Source organism: Lipophrys pholis (genome assembly GCF_963383615.2).
Source record: "Lipophrys pholis genome assembly, chromosome: 5".
In the NCBI taxonomy this organism is placed as follows: domain Eukaryota; kingdom Metazoa; phylum Chordata; class Actinopteri; order Blenniiformes; family Blenniidae; genus Lipophrys; species Lipophrys pholis.
Genome location: NC_137628.1, coordinates 8,478,077 through 8,497,439, shown reverse-complemented (window position 1 = coordinate 8,497,439; position 19,363 = coordinate 8,478,077). Strand labels below are relative to the sequence as shown.

At 43.9% G+C, this 19,363-nt stretch overlaps 3 protein-coding genes across 6 annotated transcripts in view; 1 reads left to right on the top strand and 2 right to left on the bottom strand.

Moving 5' to 3' along the window:
• sh3pxd2aa (SH3 and PX domains 2Aa) overlaps positions 1-3,630 on the bottom strand; it is a 74,597-nt gene extending 70,967 nt beyond the window's left edge. For all 3 annotated transcript variants that reach the window (XM_080463435.1, XM_080463436.1, XM_080463437.1), the window contains exon 1: positions 3,136-3,630. In XM_080463435.1, the coding sequence (XP_080319561.1) occupies positions 3,136-3,231 (96 nt within the window). In that variant the 5' untranslated portion in view covers positions 3,232-3,630. The remainder of the gene's footprint in view (positions 1-3,135) is intronic.
• Positions 3,631-4,458: 828 nt separating this feature from the next.
• stn1 (STN1 subunit of CST complex) lies at positions 4,459-9,245 on the bottom strand. Of its 2 annotated transcripts, none has more exons than XM_080463112.1 (8): positions 9,009-9,245; positions 8,188-8,283; positions 7,863-8,105; positions 7,666-7,777; positions 7,253-7,391; positions 6,883-7,110; positions 6,736-6,808; positions 4,459-6,611 (listed from the first exon to the last, which is right to left on the bottom strand). In XM_080463112.1, exons 1-8 carry the CDS (start codon positions 9,139-9,141, stop codon positions 6,454-6,456), a joined length of 1,182 nt encoding a protein of 393 aa, XP_080319238.1. In that variant the 5' UTR covers positions 9,142-9,245; the 3' UTR covers positions 4,459-6,453. The 2 variants fall into 2 exon arrangements, with proteins under 2 accessions (XP_080319238.1, XP_080319239.1); XM_080463113.1 differs by having other exon boundaries at positions 7,863-8,102; positions 9,009-9,240.
• Positions 9,246-10,450: 1,205 nt separating this feature from the next.
• LOC308109670 (STE20-like serine/threonine-protein kinase) overlaps positions 10,451-19,363 on the top strand; it is a 19,632-nt gene continuing 10,719 nt past the window's right edge. Inside the window, exons 1-4 of the mRNA XM_080463397.1 lie at positions 10,451-11,220; positions 14,021-14,185; positions 18,488-18,536; positions 18,657-18,806. Of these exons, the coding sequence (XP_080319523.1) occupies positions 11,071-11,220; positions 14,021-14,185; positions 18,488-18,536; positions 18,657-18,806 (514 nt within the window). The 5' untranslated portion in view covers positions 10,451-11,070. The remainder of the gene's footprint in view (positions 11,221-14,020; positions 14,186-18,487; positions 18,537-18,656; positions 18,807-19,363) is intronic.

The window sequence follows — 19,363 nt, the reverse complement described above, 5'->3', positions numbered from 1 at the left end:
ATCAGCAGACGGCTGTGTTTTAGCTCCTCCTTATAGAACCCCTACTGATGTGCGAGGTACTTCAATGGAGGGGTTACGAAAAATGGTAATGGTTGGGTACGGTACTTTTGGTACTATCTGACTAAACTGTACTATACTGTGCTGTACTGGGACATATTGCGCAGTGGAAACGAGGCTTGAAAGTTATTTTACGAAGTCAGGAGTTATTTTTTGGGGGGTAAACAGTAACTCCATAACTTTTTAAAGAAGTAACTGGTAACCACAATCAATTCCAACTTCTCATTCGATTGCACAGAACCCATTGAGCCAGATGCTCTCTTTGGCATTAGCATTGTCTCAAGCTGTGGTCTCCCTCTGTCTTACTAGCTGAGTTAATAGCTTTCACGTTATCCAAAGCCAGTAAAGTATCTTTCCTCTCTCTTCCTAGAAGCATTCACTGTTTGCTTTAGCATTTTATTATCCAAATCAGTTTCGAAAAGTATTCATATGTATCTGCATGCTTAAATGAACGTTACTGTTGGCGAGCCGTACAGATGGACGCTGTTTGACTCAATTAGCAATTAGCTGACTTCCAGGACAACGCGCGAGAAAACATCCTTAAAAAGGTCATATTGTGCAAAATTCACTTCCTAATGGTTTTCCAACAGTATGTGTCCTCATACCTGGAATGACACCCCAGAAGTGAAGAAAGTCTGTCATCTCTCTCCCTGGCTTGATTGAATTTTTTTTTTAAAGTGTGTGGCCCTCCCGTTGATCCTCCCACAATTATGCAACTCTGCTCTGACACATGGCACCACAAGAGGAAGTACTTCCTGCTCTTCCCAAGATGGGCATGTGTGAGCGGAGACAGTCCAGCTCCCACAGACACAGCAGATTCTGAATGCAGCTCATATGATCCAATTCCAATGGCTAGGAAATCAAGGAAAAGCTGGATTTGTGGCAATAAGCTTTGAATGAAATGTGTTTGGAACCAACAAGACCCACATGACAGTGTTGAAAAGTTTTATAATATGACCCCTTTAAAAAAAACTCAAAAGTCAAAAACCTCCCAAGTTCCAGATAAGCTGCTAAACAGAGCTCGTGGTAAGATAATTAAAGGGTGACAGTATCATTATTAAAACAAGAACGCAAGGAAGTCATTCAGATTGAGGTGAAAAATGAAGACTGAAGAATGAAATGACAGTTTCATCTGCCGGTGACGTCCATGAGATACGATGAAAAGCTGCTGAATGAGCGGCTGTGTTCAGGCCATCTGCTGAAGACGGGCATGGAGAGAAAGGTTTCAAGTGTGTGGAAAGCAGTTCTCTTGACGTGTACAAATATGAGCTTGAATCATGTTGAAACACTTTATGTCGTACCGATTCTGAAGTTAAAATACTGAACGACTCTCGGTTTGAGTGTCCCAGGTGGTAAAAACCATGTGATCGAAGACAACATTTACGTAAACAATCACTAAATACATGTATTTTGGAGATGCTCGCCTGAAGCTATTCAAAGAAGTGACCTGAAAACCCAACTCTGTCAAAAGCTGTTTGAATGTCTTGATGGACATAGATCATAAATAAGAACACACATAACATTAATTTGTCCCTCATCTATCTTGATCAACATAAAGTCTCTAATCTTAATTTGTACTATTGGTGATTGCAGATTACTTTTTTAATTACGTGATTCAATTTCCATGAATTTACAGCCTGTGACAGCCCATATCAAAAGAAAATGAAGATTATTTTCTTGCTTTGAAATGGTATATTGAGAATACTTCATTAATCGTATATATTACAGTGACCATGACAACTTCTGTACTCTAATTTGCTGTAACGACTTGATGAACCCAAAGTGTTTACGCTGTTTGGAACGGAAACAAACTGTGACGCCCACGACGGTATGATTCGTCCGAACAATATTCCGAACAATTCTAAACATGTCTATGAATGACGTCATGTCGTATTTACATAAATTACAGCAGGAAACATTTTTTTTGGGAGTATTTTCCGGACCCAATCAGACTGTGACACCCTATATAGTCTAATTTGTCTTAAAGACTTGATGAACCAAACGTATTTACACTGTTTCTCTGAACTATAACCGTTTTTACTGTTCTGTGGATCATGGGAAAACTCAATACACATAATAGACATGAATATAGATTATTTATTACAGTGACTGTGACACCAGCAACATTCTGATTCATAGGTGATGATTTATATTATTTCCAGTGGTTTGCCGAATAATGTATTTTGCCTGACATGTAAAAAAATCACACAAATCTGACTATATAGGGTTGCCGACTGCACTGATTTTACAAAGAATTTGCAAAAGACCTTTCAAAATATCTTATGTAAAGACCCAGCTTTGTAGATTTCTCTTTTTTTATTGACTGGGTATCACCCCCAGTGGGTGCTCAACCTTTTTAATGGGTGCTGGAGCACAGGGGCACCCACAAGATTGATACCGACATTGCAAAGAAAGGGTTTGCCCAAATATAAGATATAAACATTGCATTTGAGAAGAAAATGACTTCAAATGTGTGAAATGATCCGTCCGTGCAGCAAGTAAGATGTGCTTTATAAGAAATCTTGAAATGAGATTTCTAAATCTAGATTAAAGAATATACTGTAAAAATCAAGGACTTGAAATGATTCAATAACTTTTGAAACAAGCTAAATTCGTCAAAAAAACTAAGATTCGGAATCTTGGCAGGTGCCAAATAATTCGCAGTGTATTAATGACATGTAACCCAGAGTCACATTTACGACTAATTAGTTGCATTTTGTAGGAAACTTGATAATAATCTATATTATGTTCTCGATCAAATCAGACTGTGACGTCCCACCAATGACTTCATGAAACTGAAGTGTCTTGAGCTGGAGTTTTTTCTTTTTTTTTCCCACCTGATTTGCATTTTATCTGCAATCCTTGGCTGCACGTTGCGGGGCTAAACGGTGCGTTTAGGTGTCACGCAGAGAGCGCGAACCAACAGGCCGGAGACACGCCGGAACGGGACCGGCGTGTGTGTGTGTGTGTGTGTGTGTGTGGTGTGTGTGTGTGTGTGTGTGTGTGTGTGTGTGTGTGTGTGTGTGTGTGTGTGTGTGTGTGTGTGTGTGTGTGTGTGCCACGGTTAAAAGAACTCACGTAGTGCTTGGACGGATTGCGCCTCTTCTCCACGTCCACGACTTTGACGTCCAGCACTGTCCGGAACTGCATCTTGACCCTGCAAAGGCTCTGCATGGAGACGCGGCGCGCGGGCGCTGCGCGCGGCAGGCGGGCGGGCGACTCAGGGAGGCGGGAGAGGGGGGTGGGGGGGACGACAATCACCGCGGAGGGATCACCGCAACCATCGCTGCTGTGTCACCGGGCAAAAACCGGAGCCCGATGCGGAAGCTCTGACGCAACCAGCATCGATCCGATCGGAAACTTACCGATAGTCCCGCGCGCGTGTGTCGAGCCGCACCGCGCGCGCGCACGGCGGGGGTATGATAGTGATAATAAGGCTCCGGGTCTGTAGGATAGAGGCGACAGAAGAAAGTGGAGCGCCTGTCTTTTGTCGTCTGAGGAGATCCTGGAGATTCTTCCAGGTGGCGGGGGAGGCAGAGGAGATCCGAGCGGCGCAGGGATTTTTTTTTGGGGGGGGGGGGGGGGGGGGGGGGGGGGGGGGATGGGCTTCAATCACGTCCTCAGGGCTCCTCAGAATAAATCTCTCACGACCTTAAAAAAAAAAGAAAAATCCACAGTCGCCTCTGGGATGGAGATCATTCATTCCCCCCTCCAACTTTTCCTTCCCCAGCTTGAAAAGGTAGAAACACATGAGAGGAAGGAGGGAGGGAGGGAGAGGGGGAGAGGGGGGGCATGTGGCCGGTTTGCAAACAAAAAAGAGGAGGATGATGATGATGATGGTGAAGAAGGATCCTGGTCGGTGACGGAGGGAAAGGCAGCGTGGTGAGAAGCACTGTCGTGTTTCAGCTTTCTCCGGCCCGGAGACACAACGGAGGCAGCTGTGGATACAGATGTTAGAGAAGCGACCAATCAGAGCCGAGCTGCTCTGCATGAGAGGGCCAATTAACGGCCAAACACTGCCCCCCTGCGCACGCACACCGACACACACATGCATCATGAGCTCTGTCTGTCTCTGTGTGTGTGTGTGTGTGTGTGTGTGTGTGTGTGTGTGTGTGTGTGTGTGTGTGTGTGTGTGTGTGTGTGTGTGTGTGTGTGTGTGTGTGTGTGTTGGGGGTAATCAGATTTATGAAAGTTTGTGTGGATTTGTGCACCACTGCCCCTAAAACCAAAGAAGGCTGCCCTGCAAGGCACTTATTAGGAACCAGTGATGTGGCCATTGTTTTCAATGACAAGTCATCGTTACTATTTCCAAGCAAGTCATCAGATTAAAGTTACTTATTCAAGTCACTGTGTGTTACGATTGTAGAGTCCCACAGGACGTTGGAAAGGAAGACGAGTCTCTAGTCTGTAAAGCAGCTTTATTACTGAGCAGAAGAAAGGCCGCAACTTCATTCTCCTCCAAACGGACACACGCACACACACACACACACACCGTGCGTGCAGTCTCCGCACGCTCGCTTGACCCGCCCCCTTGTCTACTCTCAGCCAATCACAGGCCACCTCACTCAAACAGCGCGTTCAGGTGACGCAAAAGAATCAGAACCAACAAACATAATCATCACTAAACCTTAACACTTTGACAAGTGCACACAAGGTGATACTGAATTAAACACAATTCAAAACAATGACAAAAAGGAGGTTATGCTTTGATTTTTGCCCAAAACTAAGACTTGCAGGCTAACCGAGTCGGTGTGACGCCTGTGAGTCCAGGCTGAGGGCAACAAAATCCATCACTTACACACAAATACATAAAATGCTTGAATATCAGCAGATATGACCTGTGCTGTGTAGGCACCCAAATGTAATTAAACTATCATTAAAGCATCTAAAACTCTCCACGCAATATTTTGCTGATTTAGACGTGTATAAAGTATAGGTCATTTAATTTGAATACTGAACACATGGGACTTCTCTGTGACGTCGGCTGGGTTTACAGGACAACGCTTTGAAAAAGATGCCCGTTTATACGGAAACGGCAGAAACACTGTCGTTTTCATATTGGGCCGCGAGTGGGTGCTGTTGGTAGTTTCTGTAATGAAACCGCACACAGAATAATATGTAAGTGTTAACAATGGAGGTACAAAGACATTCATATGGACAGATGACCAAGTTGGACTGTTATTACGGTGACTGTCAACGATAGAACCACCAAGTCCCAGGAGAATCTGGACGGGAAGTCATGACACTCTGGAGGGCACCTTTGTCGATGTAATAAACGGTGTCTTTGTAAGAAACCACAACTGGCCCTCGACCCCCACCCTCCGCCCAACAGGACCCCTGAAGGCTCCCCGGTACATTGGGTGTGCTTTGTGTTTCATTTAATGACGTATACAAGGCGGCCCCAGGCAGCTCAGAATGATCCTATGGGCCCCCCCCCCCCCCGAGTTCACAGTGAGGGGATTCATTCATGTCCAACTCAATGAATTACTGCAATGTGGGTAATTAAAAAAGAAACTTTGAGGAAACATTTATATTTTAATGGAGAACATAAGTCTCTCTTTGTAACCATGGAGTCAAGCTGAAGTGTTTTGTTTTTCTTCTTTAATCTTTTAGTCTCAACAGGAAGCAGATTCTCCTCTCCAACCCAGAAAAACTCCCACCACCCTTCAACCCCAACCCCGAGGACCCTCTTCATGCTCGAGGTTCTTTTTTTAAACTGATGTTTTGGGGTCTCAGGGACATTTGCAACATTTGTGTCTTTTCATGTTGATTTTGTTCATCTCACTTTATTTCATTTTGTTTTATTTAACCTGGAAAAGAACCCGTTGAGTTCTTTTACAAGGGTGAAGGGGTCCACAGCGCACATCACATGATCTGATCCAAAACATTCCAAACTGATTTTACACAAATAACAGTATACAGTAGTTAAAATTATAAAGTGCAGATTAAAATAGACAAAATTTAAAAGATAAAATGCAGATTTTCTTTTGTCATTTGTTCTGGAAAAATGCTTTTTCCTCATCATTACACAGCTTTTTATGTTTTTTCATCAATGTTGTGCTGTGTGTTAGCTTTTTGCTTGTTGTGAAGTCATTTGGTTTGACTGCTTTCTGTCTCTTTGTTATATAGCCTTTCTTTTTTTATTATTTAGTTTTTTTGGAGTCTTGTTCCTGCGAGTGTTTCAACAACCAGCAGAGTGTCTCTGGAGTTTTACTCATTTTATATGAAGTACTAAACTTTCTTTAATAATATTAATGTGACTGATTACAAACGTTTTTTCATGGTAAAAAACGATATATATATATTTATTTTTTTCCAAAGCTGCACACAAATATTCATACGGGATATTGGGGACATGTTGAGAGTGTGTCGTGGTCGCGTTGGGGACGTGTTGAGTTAAACTGCGATGTAATGCTCGTCGCTGGGGCTGATGATGTCACTGCTGCACTCCAGAGAGGAGAGGACGAGCTCCAGAGCGGCTCGGCTCACGTTCAGACTGAACCGCTGACGCACCGCCGACAGGATGTGCAGGACATGACAGCCCTTATCTGCATCTATACACACACACACACACACACACACACACACACACACACACACACACACACACACACAAAGTCTTTTATGACGCAGTAAAAGGTGAAGGTGTGATTTAGAGGAACAGTAACTTTCACTCACACTTCTCTCGTTTGGAATCCTCCCTGATGACGTCCTGCACGGCCATCAGAAGATCTTTGTCCTGAGACGTCACCTGAAGACGAGTGACAGGGTCAGAGCGTCAAACGATAACCGAGCTGCTGCAGCTGGACGAAGGCGGGTTCCTACCAGATAGACCTCGTCCTGGGACTTGACCCTGCAGTACACAAAGCCGTCGTCCCGTAGAGCCTGCAGCGCCTCCTTGAGGAGCTGTCGGAGCTGCTGTCCCGTGGACGGGCCTGCAGATGGACCCGCGGACGGGCCTGCAGATGGACCCGTGGACGGGCCTGCAGATGGACCCGCGGACGGGCCTGCAGATGGACCCGAGGACGGGCCTGCAGATGGACCCGCGGCCTCCTGAAGATCATCAGAGGAGCAGAAAGTGATCACAACATTTCTATAATAGCTGACTTATTGCAGGAAACTTTGAGTCTGAGCTCCAAATGACATCCAGATGTTTGATGTTTGACTTCATGGTACCTGGTACCTGTAGAGTTACCTGGTCTGTAGCAGTGGTATGAGGCTCAGCAGAGATCAGTGGCTGCAGGACGTCCTGGACATCGTGTGGTCTGAACCTGGACACTGACTTCTGCTCCAGGAAGTCCTTTATAATGCTCTTGGCTCTGTGCAGCAAGTCGCTGAGAGGCGGAAAAAAAAAAAAAAGACACACCATTAAATTCATGTTCTGAAAATGAGAGAACACGAGATGTTTCAGACTTTTATTTCAAGGTAACCACTTTTTCAAAAATACTCAAACGTTACTAGACCGGAGATCGTATTCTGTAACTTACATATTACTTCCTACAAACTTCACATGAATACATTCCTCCTTCTTCAACCAGAGGTAACGGAGTACTTCTGACTGAACGTTATATTCGTCGTCACGGCGCTAACGTATTAGCATGTTTGTACCCCACTTCGTCAGGCTGCAGCTGCAGACGTTTGTCGTAAAACTCCCTGTAGAGCCGCGGGAGTTCCATCATCCAGGAGATCTGCTCCGACATCACTGGATCGTTCACTTTGTCTGGAAATACGTACAGATTGGATAAACAACCAGCAGCTGTTAGAGAAGGAAGCTAACTTCCATCCAAGCCACTAATGCTACTCACAGTAGGTGGAGGCCATGATTTCTCTCTGCTGCCTGGACGTCTTCACGCACCCTCGGACCCGAACCAGCTCTCCAATCTCCAGGCGGTGGCTCTCCTGCTCAGCTCGTCTGAGCTCCTTCAGCTCCTTCAGGAGGTTGAAGCCCCCCGGAGCGTTTGCAGACTGACCCGTAACGGGGGGCTCCTGGATTTTTCGCTCGTCACTCTTCCAGCAGAGGCAGTTGATCACGGCCGTTCCGTCGTCTACTAGGAAACAGACGACACGCACGCTGCCCGTTAGCACAGTGCACACAGCAAGCAGTGGGAGGATGAGCGTTAGCATACACACCACCGTAGCAAATGAAGTCGTCTCGCTCTCTCTTATAGACCACCGTTCCCAAGATGTCCACTTTGTACAGCGGGTGCAGGTTGTAGAAGTAAATTCCTTCAAAACACAGTGGAAACTCAGTGAGACTAATGCTTATAAAGCAACCGCTAACACAGTACAAACTTAAGGATAACAATAACAAAGTTAACACTAACTAAGGTAATGCTAAGAAGCTAATGCTGAGAACGTTCTGACTTGTAGGGATAACACTGACAAAGCTAACATTACCAGATTTAATACTAACAAATATAACATCAGCTAACAGATGTAATGCTAATAAAGCTAATGCTAGCACACTGGACTAACAAATCTAACAAAAACAAAGCTAAAGCTAATGCTAACAAAGCTAATGCTAAGACATTGGATAAGAAATCTAATGCTAACAAATTGGGCAAACACATCCAACAATAACAAAGCTAATGCTAACAAAGCTTTTATTAAAGGGTGAGGGTCAAAGCTTTTTCTCCAAATGTGCAATTTACTTCACTACTTTTAAGATAACCAAGGAGTCAAAGTAATCTCATTAGTATGTAAGTATGTGAGTATGTAATACAGGAGTCATATGAGTATTAATACTTTTATGAACATTTGATCAAGTATTTTCTCCAGAATTATGTTACATTACATGACAACACTAACAAATTCCTATCACATTAGTTACTTTACTGTGGTTAAAGTAGTTACTGGGGAGAGTAGTTAAGAGTGGTTAATGTATGCCTGACCGTGCGCAGCTCTCGTCTGGTACCTGGGGGGGAGTGTGCGCGTGCGCGTGCGGCCCTCACCTGGTACCTGAGTGGACTCCGCCATCTGCAGGACGTCCCGGACATAAAGCCGAGCGAAGGCGGTGAATAGAGGGTCCAGTCCCCAGAGGATGGACGGAGGCTCCTCTGCTGGATCCGTCGCACGAGTCTGCATCTCATTATTTACAGTCAGTTAGTTTATTTTTCTCTTTTCCACTTTATATCCGCTCACTTCTCAAACCGCTCCGCCTCCTAGCATGCTCCCACCAAAACAGCGATCACGTGACCACCCCATTTTACTTTTTATATTAAGAATTGCTTTTTAAAAATTGAGTATGTTTGATGAAGATACTCGTATGTAACATAAAGACACTTTCTGATTATTTTTTTAAATATATAAATATAGATTTGCCTGTTTTGTTTTAATCTCTCCCGCGCGTCCGTGTTTCGCAATGACTCATGGGATGTGTAGTTCGAGATCCATAACGACAGACGTCAAAGCACCGGCTTCGCCGCCGTATTGGATGGGTCCTGCGTCTCCTCTAGCGCATTCACTTCAATGGAAAAAGAAGGTTCTTACACACAAAGGATTTAAAAGAAATCTGAGCGTATACTCAAATATACACTTATTCTTACCCTTTTATACTATCACTATTATTAAGTCACATGAATAATTCATCACAATTCAATCTATTACATGAATACATCAATATACATGTTGTAATGTATACATATGTAAATAGTATATGTACATGACACACACAAACACACACACACTTTATCACCATCTACCTTTATTTAAACAAATTTCTTTGCTTATGTATGTAGTGGCCCTAATACTCTTCCGTAATCATGTTTGTGAGGTTTTTCGTTTTTTTTCTAGTGCACCTAAATTTTTTTTATGATTTCCACCTGTTGCATCATGCTTGGAGATGAGATATAACAATTTTATTGCATGCTGTAAACTGCTGTTTTTATCTGATGTTCCCTTGACCGTAAACATTCTGACTCATTTGACCGTAATCGCTAAGATAACCAGTATACTTTCATTATCTGATAAAGTATTCTACTTTGAAAAGCTTCATTTACATGTAAAAAATTTTAAATAAATAAAAGTCCTGGATCATAACTACATGTCTCCTACCGGTCACAATCCAAACCAGGGCAGCGTTGGTTGTAAATTCTGTGTGTTATATTATGTTAATTCCTTCATCAATAGAAGTGACCACACTGGAGAAGAAGCGCGTCCTCATTCAATATGGCGGCCTGGCTGCTACGTCAGTGAGGAGTCCACAAAGCGCGCTAAATTGGGTCCAATTCGGACAGTTTTACTCGCATAATCGAACAGCACAGCTCGAACTGGTTATTTTTGTGGAAGTAATAGTGACAAATGGCAGACTGAGGCCGCCGTTTGTCTGTTTTATTCCGCGGCGGATTTTAAAACTGTCACCACCACGAGGAGAAAGAACCGCGGGCACGCGCGCGTCGCGAACGCGCGGTGACACTAAATCCGCTATATCGCTAAATCCGTCCGACACACCAAGGAGAGAAAGATGACTGTTTTCTACCGTTTTGCCGACTGTAAATACTGGGATATATCCCCACCGTGAGTGAAACTGGAGCCGGGGTGTGCGTGGAGTGGTAATCCGGGAGCAGGGACGCGGTTTTCTCCTCTTTTTCTCCTCTTTTGGTTGAAGAAAGAAGCCCCTCGGGGCTTGTCGGGCCAGGAGTTGGAACAACGAGCCTCCACTAACATTTCCCTATTTCACATTTCTACCACAAATTTTCCTCCGGGTGGACTGGAAATGCTCGGACTCGTTTAAAACGGACGTTTTGTATGAAGTTTGAGGGTTTAACAATGAGCCGTGATGTGTTGAACCGCTCCTCAGTGGACTGGTCGAAACCGTGTCAAAGGCTTCGCTAGTATTGTTTCTCTTCTGTTTTCCCACTTAACTTCAATAACAAACATTTAATTTCTTAGTATTTCTGTTTAAAACTCAACCGGACACACATGTGAGGACCGGAGGTTGTTCTTTTTGCGCGTCAAAACCAAGAGAACTGTGAGAAAAGTTGAGTTTGTTTGTGGAGTTTCGAGGGCTCTACGATGTCGTTTTTTAATTTTCGTAAAATCTTCAAACTGGGATTAGAAAAGAAGAAGAAACAGTACGAAAATGTGCGAAGGGACGAAAATCCGGAGGAGATTTGGGAGATCATTGGAGAGCTGGGAGATGGAGCCTTTGGAAAAGTCTTCAAGGTAATCACACTCAGCCTCTTGCTATCGTGGCATCGCGATATAGACCTGCACGATATCTTTATCATCGAAATCATATTGTCATGATCTGCATATTCAAACAGACAGAAGTTGAAATTAAAGAAACTAGTGATTCATCAAGATATAAAGCCTGTCCTTAATGCATACTATGAAGACCACCACGTGATGCCTATATCGCCAATTACAAAAGGTACTAAGATGAATCCTGTTTTTAGGTTGTTCAATTTCAAAATTCAAATATGACATGTGTCATTCATCGCTATTATAACTTGTGCTTCTTTGTCCACACAACACAGAAGGCTGTGCATTGTCTCAATGTTGTCATGGACCTTTGAGGTTCTGCGCAGTGATTCGCCTCCATAATGTTAGGGTGTCTCAAGTTTCACAAAAATCTGTCGTGGATATACATGAAACTTGTTGGTAGTGTTTACTTCCTGGTACGAGATAGTGTGTTGTGGCACGCTTGGACGATGACTGAAGCATTTGCAATTTGATTTAAACGTGGCTTCTCCTAAACAGCCAAACACACCAAATTGTATTTTTTTGTGTGAATGGAACAAACCGAAATGACATAGTAGAGTGGACCAATCACAGACCTTGCGGTCTGTGCTGCTTCAAAGTGTAGGTAGGAATTTTGGGAAGTGTACGTCGCAATGGCATCAATGTGACACGGTACCAGAAATTGACCTGACAACCTCGCCCACGCGAAAACCAAATGGTACGTATCAAATTGCATTGTTTACGTCCACACAAGACCACTGGAAAACACTGAAGTAGTATTTATGTTTAGACCTGACTGTAGTGGTGCTGTTACACGCCTCAGAAATGCACCAAAACAAAGAGAAGAAGACATGATTCACACACGTGAAACTCGACGCATGTTAAGGCAATTCTGGACAAGAGGCAGAGCTACAATGTCGGTGGATGCCTGTCCAATAAAAACCTGGACAAATGCACCTGATTCCACCTTCATGTAACACCATCTGATTCACAGAAATAATGGCATCAACAAAATAATTTCAGTCGGCAGAGTGCTGTTATTTAGAAGAACACATCTAAAAGCACAAAGGCAGTTATACATTTATACATGAAATAACAGTCACTGGCCATTTTATTTTTATACTATTACACGGTTGAACCTTTTTTTTTTTTTTTTTTTTACCTTCAGTACTGCCTTTATTTACATGTTTTATACATCCATGATGTAAAAGTCCCATTCCTCCATGTTCCACGGGACCTCTGATGTATCAGTGACTGGAGGTCATTGGAGTCCAGTGGACTCAACATCATGTTCAAACAAAATGTTGAGATGGTCTCATCTTTGTGAGCTGCTGCGTTGTCCTGCTGGACGTCGCCATCAGAATATGGTACAATGTGGTCATAAAGGGAATTACATAGGACACTGTGGAACTACAGGGGGGCTACAGGAAGTACAAGGGACTGCTGAACTACAGGCAACTATAGAACTTCAGGATCTACAGTGGACTACTGAATTACAGAGGATTACTGAATGAAAGGAACTACAGTGGGCTCCAGAAACTTCAGTTGGACAAGTGAACTACAGAAACTGCAGGGGACTTCAGGGGACTTTGGATCTACAGGGGGCTACTGAACTACAAGAACTCCAGGGGACTATTGAAATACGGGAACTGCAATGGACTACTAAACTACAGGAGTCTACAGCAACAAAAGGAGACTATAGGAACTACATGGGGCTACAGGTCCATTCAAGTTAGGATGTAACCTGCATTGAATCCGAACAAACACATTGTTTAGGTGATATGATGTTTTTCCTTCAGCTGCAGGTCTCGATGCCATATGGACGTCAGATTTGATAGAAGAGGATATTTATCTGCTGTAGATGCTACCGCTTGATGTTTAATGGACTAACAGCTTCAGTCCCCGCTGGTCTCAGAAGGGCCCAGCATCACGTCCCCTCAAAGCTTGACCCCTTCTCATCTCAATGGCTCAGACAGAAATTTGTGAGCGAAGCCGGGGCTTTGTTAGCATGAGTGACAGTAAATGTTATCACACGGGAGGCCTGTTCCTCAGTCCCAGCACTCCCAAGCCCTCATAATCTGCTCCCACCTCTGTGGCCAAAGGCTATTTTCAGACCCTTTTCAAATAGTTACCTAAGATTTTATGGCTTGTGTACGACACTTGAATGAACTTTAATCTGACTGCACGTGTTCTTCAACTGCAACAACAGAGAATAGACCAAAACATACACCGATAATGCTGCATTTCTCAGTGTTTATGTTGTCATGCAACCACTTTCAAACACAATGCTATTTTTAGCTGTAACACAAAACTGTCATGGAAATAGTAATTATTGGGGGAGTTACTTGTTCTTTTTGTTCTGTTTTAAAACCAGTTGGAGAGCTGCTGTCTCTGATCCACACAGCGCTAACACTGACGTTACAACAATACAGCTTTGTAACCATTATTAACAAAGGAACTTGGCTAAACTGGAGCTAAATGAGAACCACAAATATCCAGAAATCGTCAGAGGTGTTGGCTTTGTGTTCCTGTGCTGTAGCACACCACTACAGAGCCCCCTCATCATGACCCGTATGTGTTCGGGGATAAATGGCCTTAACACGGGCAGGTCACCAGGAAGAGGCCGCTTCCCATATTGCCACGGCGACTTCATCGACCACTTCCTGTCTGCAGGAGACCAAAACATACTGGAGGAATTTCCTCTTTTAACAGCTCCGGACGCATTCCTGGATCCACTTTGATCTGTGAAGTGCAACATGATTCAGTGTTTCTCCTCCTGCAGGCTCAGAACAAGCAGACGGGCATCCTGGCTGCAGCCAAAGTCATCGACACAAAGACGGAGGAGGAGCTGGAGGACTACATGGTGGAGATCGACATCCTGGCCTCCTGCGACCACCCCAACATCGTCCAGCTGCTCGACGCCTTCTACTACGAGAGCAAGCTGTGGGTGAGTGCAGAGCAAAGTACTGGGAGTTGCCTTGTGTCTGAATGGTGCTCTAAAAATAAATTTGCCTTATCTTGCCTTACATCTGATCTGAGTCGGACTGATTGAAAACCTACCAGGAAATCAAAAAGATTCACGTAGCTTTAGTACAGAGACGTACCAGTTGGTCCTCAAAGTGTTCGCATGTAACTCAGAATATTCTAATAATCGTTTCGAGTTCTAGCATTTAGTGCCATTGTGGCGCTAACAGATATTGATTTGGGGGTTCCGAATAATCGCCACCCCGCCCTCAGTTTCAGTTGGAAATTGACCTTTTCTTCAAAGTCTCTGTTGACGTGACTTGAAGATCTTTTACAGATTATGTTTAGTAACCTCATTTGAAATATGACAATTGAAAATGTTTTTCAGAGTTCATACATAGGCGATGACGTCATTGTTTTCCATAGATGTGCATCTTTGACCATCCATACCTCAAAGCCGAGCCGGGGTTTTAGAACTTCCAGGGTGAGGAAGAAAAAAAAAAAGGGAATGATCGGCCAAAAACGATGAATTCTCGTGTGGACAGGCCCTAAGAGTTCTCATGTTTGAACCTCCCCCGCTGCACTCAGTGGTAATCTTTTGCTTCCAATATCCCCTGAAGTTGTTCACATTTTCTCTCTGCATCACTGTGTTGGTGATAAAACTCCCTCTTCTTGTAGTATTTCTATCAAAAATTGTGGGCAAAGTTCAGCCGAGCAGCAGAAGAACACAAGCTTTCCAGGCTGTTAATCATCATACAGCTTCTGAGCCCTCCGCTTCTGATATGAGCAAATGTTTTAAAAGACCTTTGCTTTCCACAGATGTCACATATTTCCCAACCACAAGGTGCGATTGTAGCTTTCTAATGCTAACCACTGCTACGGTGGATGGATACAGGCTAATGCTAATCACAGCCACTGTGGACACAAGCTAATGCTAATCAGGCCTACTGTAGATGCATGCTAATCACAGTTACTGTAAGTGGATACAAGCTAATGCTCATCGTAGCTACTGTGGATACAGGCTGATGCTTATTACAACTACTGTGGATGGATACATGCTAATGCTAATCACAGCTACCATGGACACAGGCTAATGCTAATCAAAGCTACTGTGGACACATGCTAATGTTAATTAGAGAAGGGCGTCCTTGATGTTGAATATAAAACAGTGACCATCAGTTCAAAAGCTCATGGTAACGATGGGCTCATTGTGCAGGGAGAAAGAGAAACTGCAGCTCTGTACCTCAGCGAGGGTTTTCCACCACAGCAAATGTCCCAACTTTTCAAAACTTTAGTAAGTGCGATGACAATTGAAGTGTTGGACATCACCCTCCTGTATGAAAGCAGAAACGTCAGGATCAGCTGAATGTTTGATTCCAGCCTCACTCTACATTTTTCCCTCCATTGTCCCCTGGACAAAGAGCCCATGTTTATCTGCTTGGCACCTGTTGGTGCAGAGACGAGCCGGACTCAGCGGGACGTTTCCTCTTGCAAATGAATGGACTTCTCGCTGTGGAATCTAATGTCAACTTGTTTCTTATAATCACCTGTCAGTGACATCAAGCAGGGACTTTTCACACTTATTCATGGGATTTGGACCTCGTGTGGAAAAATTGTTTTACTCCTCGAACCACATAAAACCCTCCGTGATTCATCTGTAATGAAATGTTTACCATCTTAAATTATAATTGAAACTTCATAAATGCAACATAAGATACAGTTTTTGTACGCGTTTCAAATCTATTGCATATATGAAACTTAAGACGCTGTGTTCGCCTCATTTTAAAGACTAAATGAGTTTTCTGGCTCCAGGTCAATTTGATTTGGTGGAAAATCACAAAAATGGCTCTTTGGGTCATTAAGGTCTAGACTGAGACGGAGTGTTTTCAAAAAGTTCCACCTTGGGAGCCGTTTTAAAAGTTGCGTTTTCAATGGCTCCCACCACTGTTGTCATATAAACAGACCCCCAAAAACACAACCAAAGTTTTGCGTTTTCACTTGAAAACGTTGTCGTGGAAATGGGGCCTGAGCCTTTTGAGGCCCCTGAGCTGAAAATACATGAAACCCTGCTCTAACATTTGGAGCATAGGATAAACTGCAAGCTCACGTGATCGATCCGTGCTGCGTTCACACTCCATGCTGAGCTTATGTACAAGCGGGCGGAGTGCTCGCTTGGTGCCACCAGGGGGCAGATGGTTGCTCTTCCACACAACGACCACACTGAGGTGAACCAAACACGACAAGTGCGATAGTACCGTAAACCACCTTCAGCTTTCGACTCTGTCGTGTGTGTGTGTATGTGTGTGTGTGTGTGTGTGTGTGTGGGGGGGGGGTGTCTTTGTACAGGCTAAAACAACAGCCGCCTACAGAGTCAGCGGAAGCGTGCTGGGTCTGAATGGAGGGCTGTTCCTCACAGCGCAGGCTTTGTGTGTCTTGTCGGGGTTTTGTTCCTGGAAGTGGAGCAATAGCTGAATCTTGAAAAAACACTGCTGTCTTTTTTTCCGATCTGTAAGATTTCAGAAAGCTTGTTTGAAAGTGGAATGACCCCGAATCAAAAACCAGCGTCCAAACCCACTCATTAACCACAATCGGTTTCTCACTTGCTGCAGATTGCAGAAGTGCAGTTTGACTTCCTTGTGTCGGGGCTTGATGTTCCCCACACGTCCTGAGACAGGTCTCAGCTTTTTAAAGACCCTTCCAGATGCTGCACGTTAATGCTCCCGCCGCTGCTCCTGGCTCTGCCTCCACATACAGTCACTAATCCTATTTGCAGAATAAGGTCCAGGTCTGGTAACGTAGCTCAGGATCTAGCAGCTGGGTGGAAACAGTTTCCACAATGTGGCCCCAACTGGGCCAATCCTCTTATGTCAGCGGCCATATTGAAAGCTCCTCAGTGGCTTTAAGAGCTCAGAGAGTTTCATTCATGCAGCCTGGTGGGGTTAATTCATGTAAATAAGCCTTCAACGTACACCACTTTAAGTCTCATGTGTTTGGTCATGTTTTTGGGTGATTTGCATAATATGCAACTCCTCAAAAACACCACCTGGAAACGTGTTGTAGTTATTGCACAAGAACCAGAGATAGACAAAATCTAGTTGGTACAACACCAGCAACTTAATCACCAGAGACATTTGGACCAGCCGGGTTAGCTCAATGTCGCTCATTAGTATTGCTGCTCAGCGCGCAACTCCGAGCCGTGCTCCATGATAAAAAGTTTCAGGGCTCACACACCAGCAATACTACATGCTCAACGTGATTGAAGTATGACTGATACACTCATTGAAACGTGTGGCGGCACTCAGCGAACTCATAGTAGATCGACGCTACGTACTGGGCTATGCGTGCTGTAGAAGCGGTAGTAAACCGGCGCTGTTGGAGGTGTGCGTAGCATCAAGGTTGTTCATGGCAACATATCGCCTCCATGTATTGTTTGCGTATGGAGTATGAATTTGGGCTTCATGGCAATTAATAAGTACTTGTATCGGTACTCTATCGGCAAATAGCTAAAGGTTTGTACTCGTCCTTAAAAAGGTGGAATTGGTGGCTCCCTCGAGAGCTTCAAGGTAAATAATAAATGGATTTAACTTATATAGCACTTTTTCCACCACTTGAGCATTTGTGGAAAATGTTTAAATGATCAAATGCTTTTTAAAATATATTTGTTTTGTTTCTCATAAAATATTCATCCCTCTCTTTTGTTTCACTGTTGTGTTTAACTGATGTGACATCTCTGATATTTGCAATGAAGTAATAATCAGTACAGGTTGTTGTGGTACTGTTAAGTGGATTAGAATAGAGAAAATTGGATTAGATTAGATTAGATATTCCTCTAATAGTCCTACAGCTGGGATACTCCAGGTGCTTTAGGCCCCGTTTGGATGACGTTTCAAGTCGAAAGGTTTTTTTTATTGTTTTATTTTGCGGATTTCATTTGACTTTTACACTGCAGCTTTTTGTCAATGATGTCAGTCGTTGAATATGAATATATATATATATATATATATATATATATATATATATATATAAAACTATAAACTTGTATAATAAGCAATTTAAGATGGAAACCTTTGGTGCTACTCCCATCATTGCACATGTATGTTGAAGTGCATACAATCCAGATTAGCTCAAAGGCAATGGACCCCCGGTCACAGGACGATTTCTTCGATCTCACGATTCTACAAAGTAACAGGTTGGGAGGCACTGGACCTTTACATAGTCGAACCTGACCTGGATCAAACTGTTTATAAGAAGGATCTTTTACATCAAGGTCTTGTTTCTCCCGCAGATCCTCATCGAGTTCTGTGCAGGAGGAGCTGTAGACGCCGTCATGCTCGGTGAGTCAGTGTTACATCACAGCAGAACACTGCTCACATAAGTGAAAAAGTGAAAGGGAGAAAAGTCTGTAAACGGTGTATTTACAGCAACAGGGCTAACTGTGTGTGACCCCCCTGCAGAGCTGGAGAGACCCCTGACGGAGCCCCAGATCCGCTCGGTGTGCCGGCAGACTCTCCAGGCCCTCGTCTACCTCCACGACAGCAAGATCATCCACCGAGACCTGAAGGCCGGGAACATCCTGCTCACACTGAACGGTGACGTCAAGCTGGGTGAGAACCCACAGAAACACGTCTGACTCACACCGCAAATGTATCCACTGTTAAAGCAGCACAGACGTTATCTAACAGCTCCGACTGAGCACAAGCACACAGGAACACTGCAGCTGAGGCGTCATGTGAGAACGTATAAGATGAGGAAAGCAGCTTTAGCACTTTGAAGTCATGTTTCAACCTCTTTCATACAAGAAGCTTAAACATTCACATGATCGCCGTCATAACATCACTCTGAAAACATCCTCACTGTGACCACCAGCCAATTTGAATGAAAACTTCTGATGCAAAGAACAAAAAACTCCTTCGATAGCTGTTGCAATATGCATGGCTCTGAGGCTAGTTTGTTAGCAACGAGGGAGCTGTCCGTCAAGGCAGCATCACCAATGTCTCAGCTCGTGTCTGTGTTGCGTTGCTTCCGCTGCTCTTAAAGAAATGAGTTTAAAAAAATCTTTTTCTTTGAAATTGCTCCAATTCACTTGGTGGTTTGGCCGTATCGGAGCCTCTTGCGGGCCGGTTTTGGCCCAGGGGCCTGATGTTTGACGCCTGTGACTCCA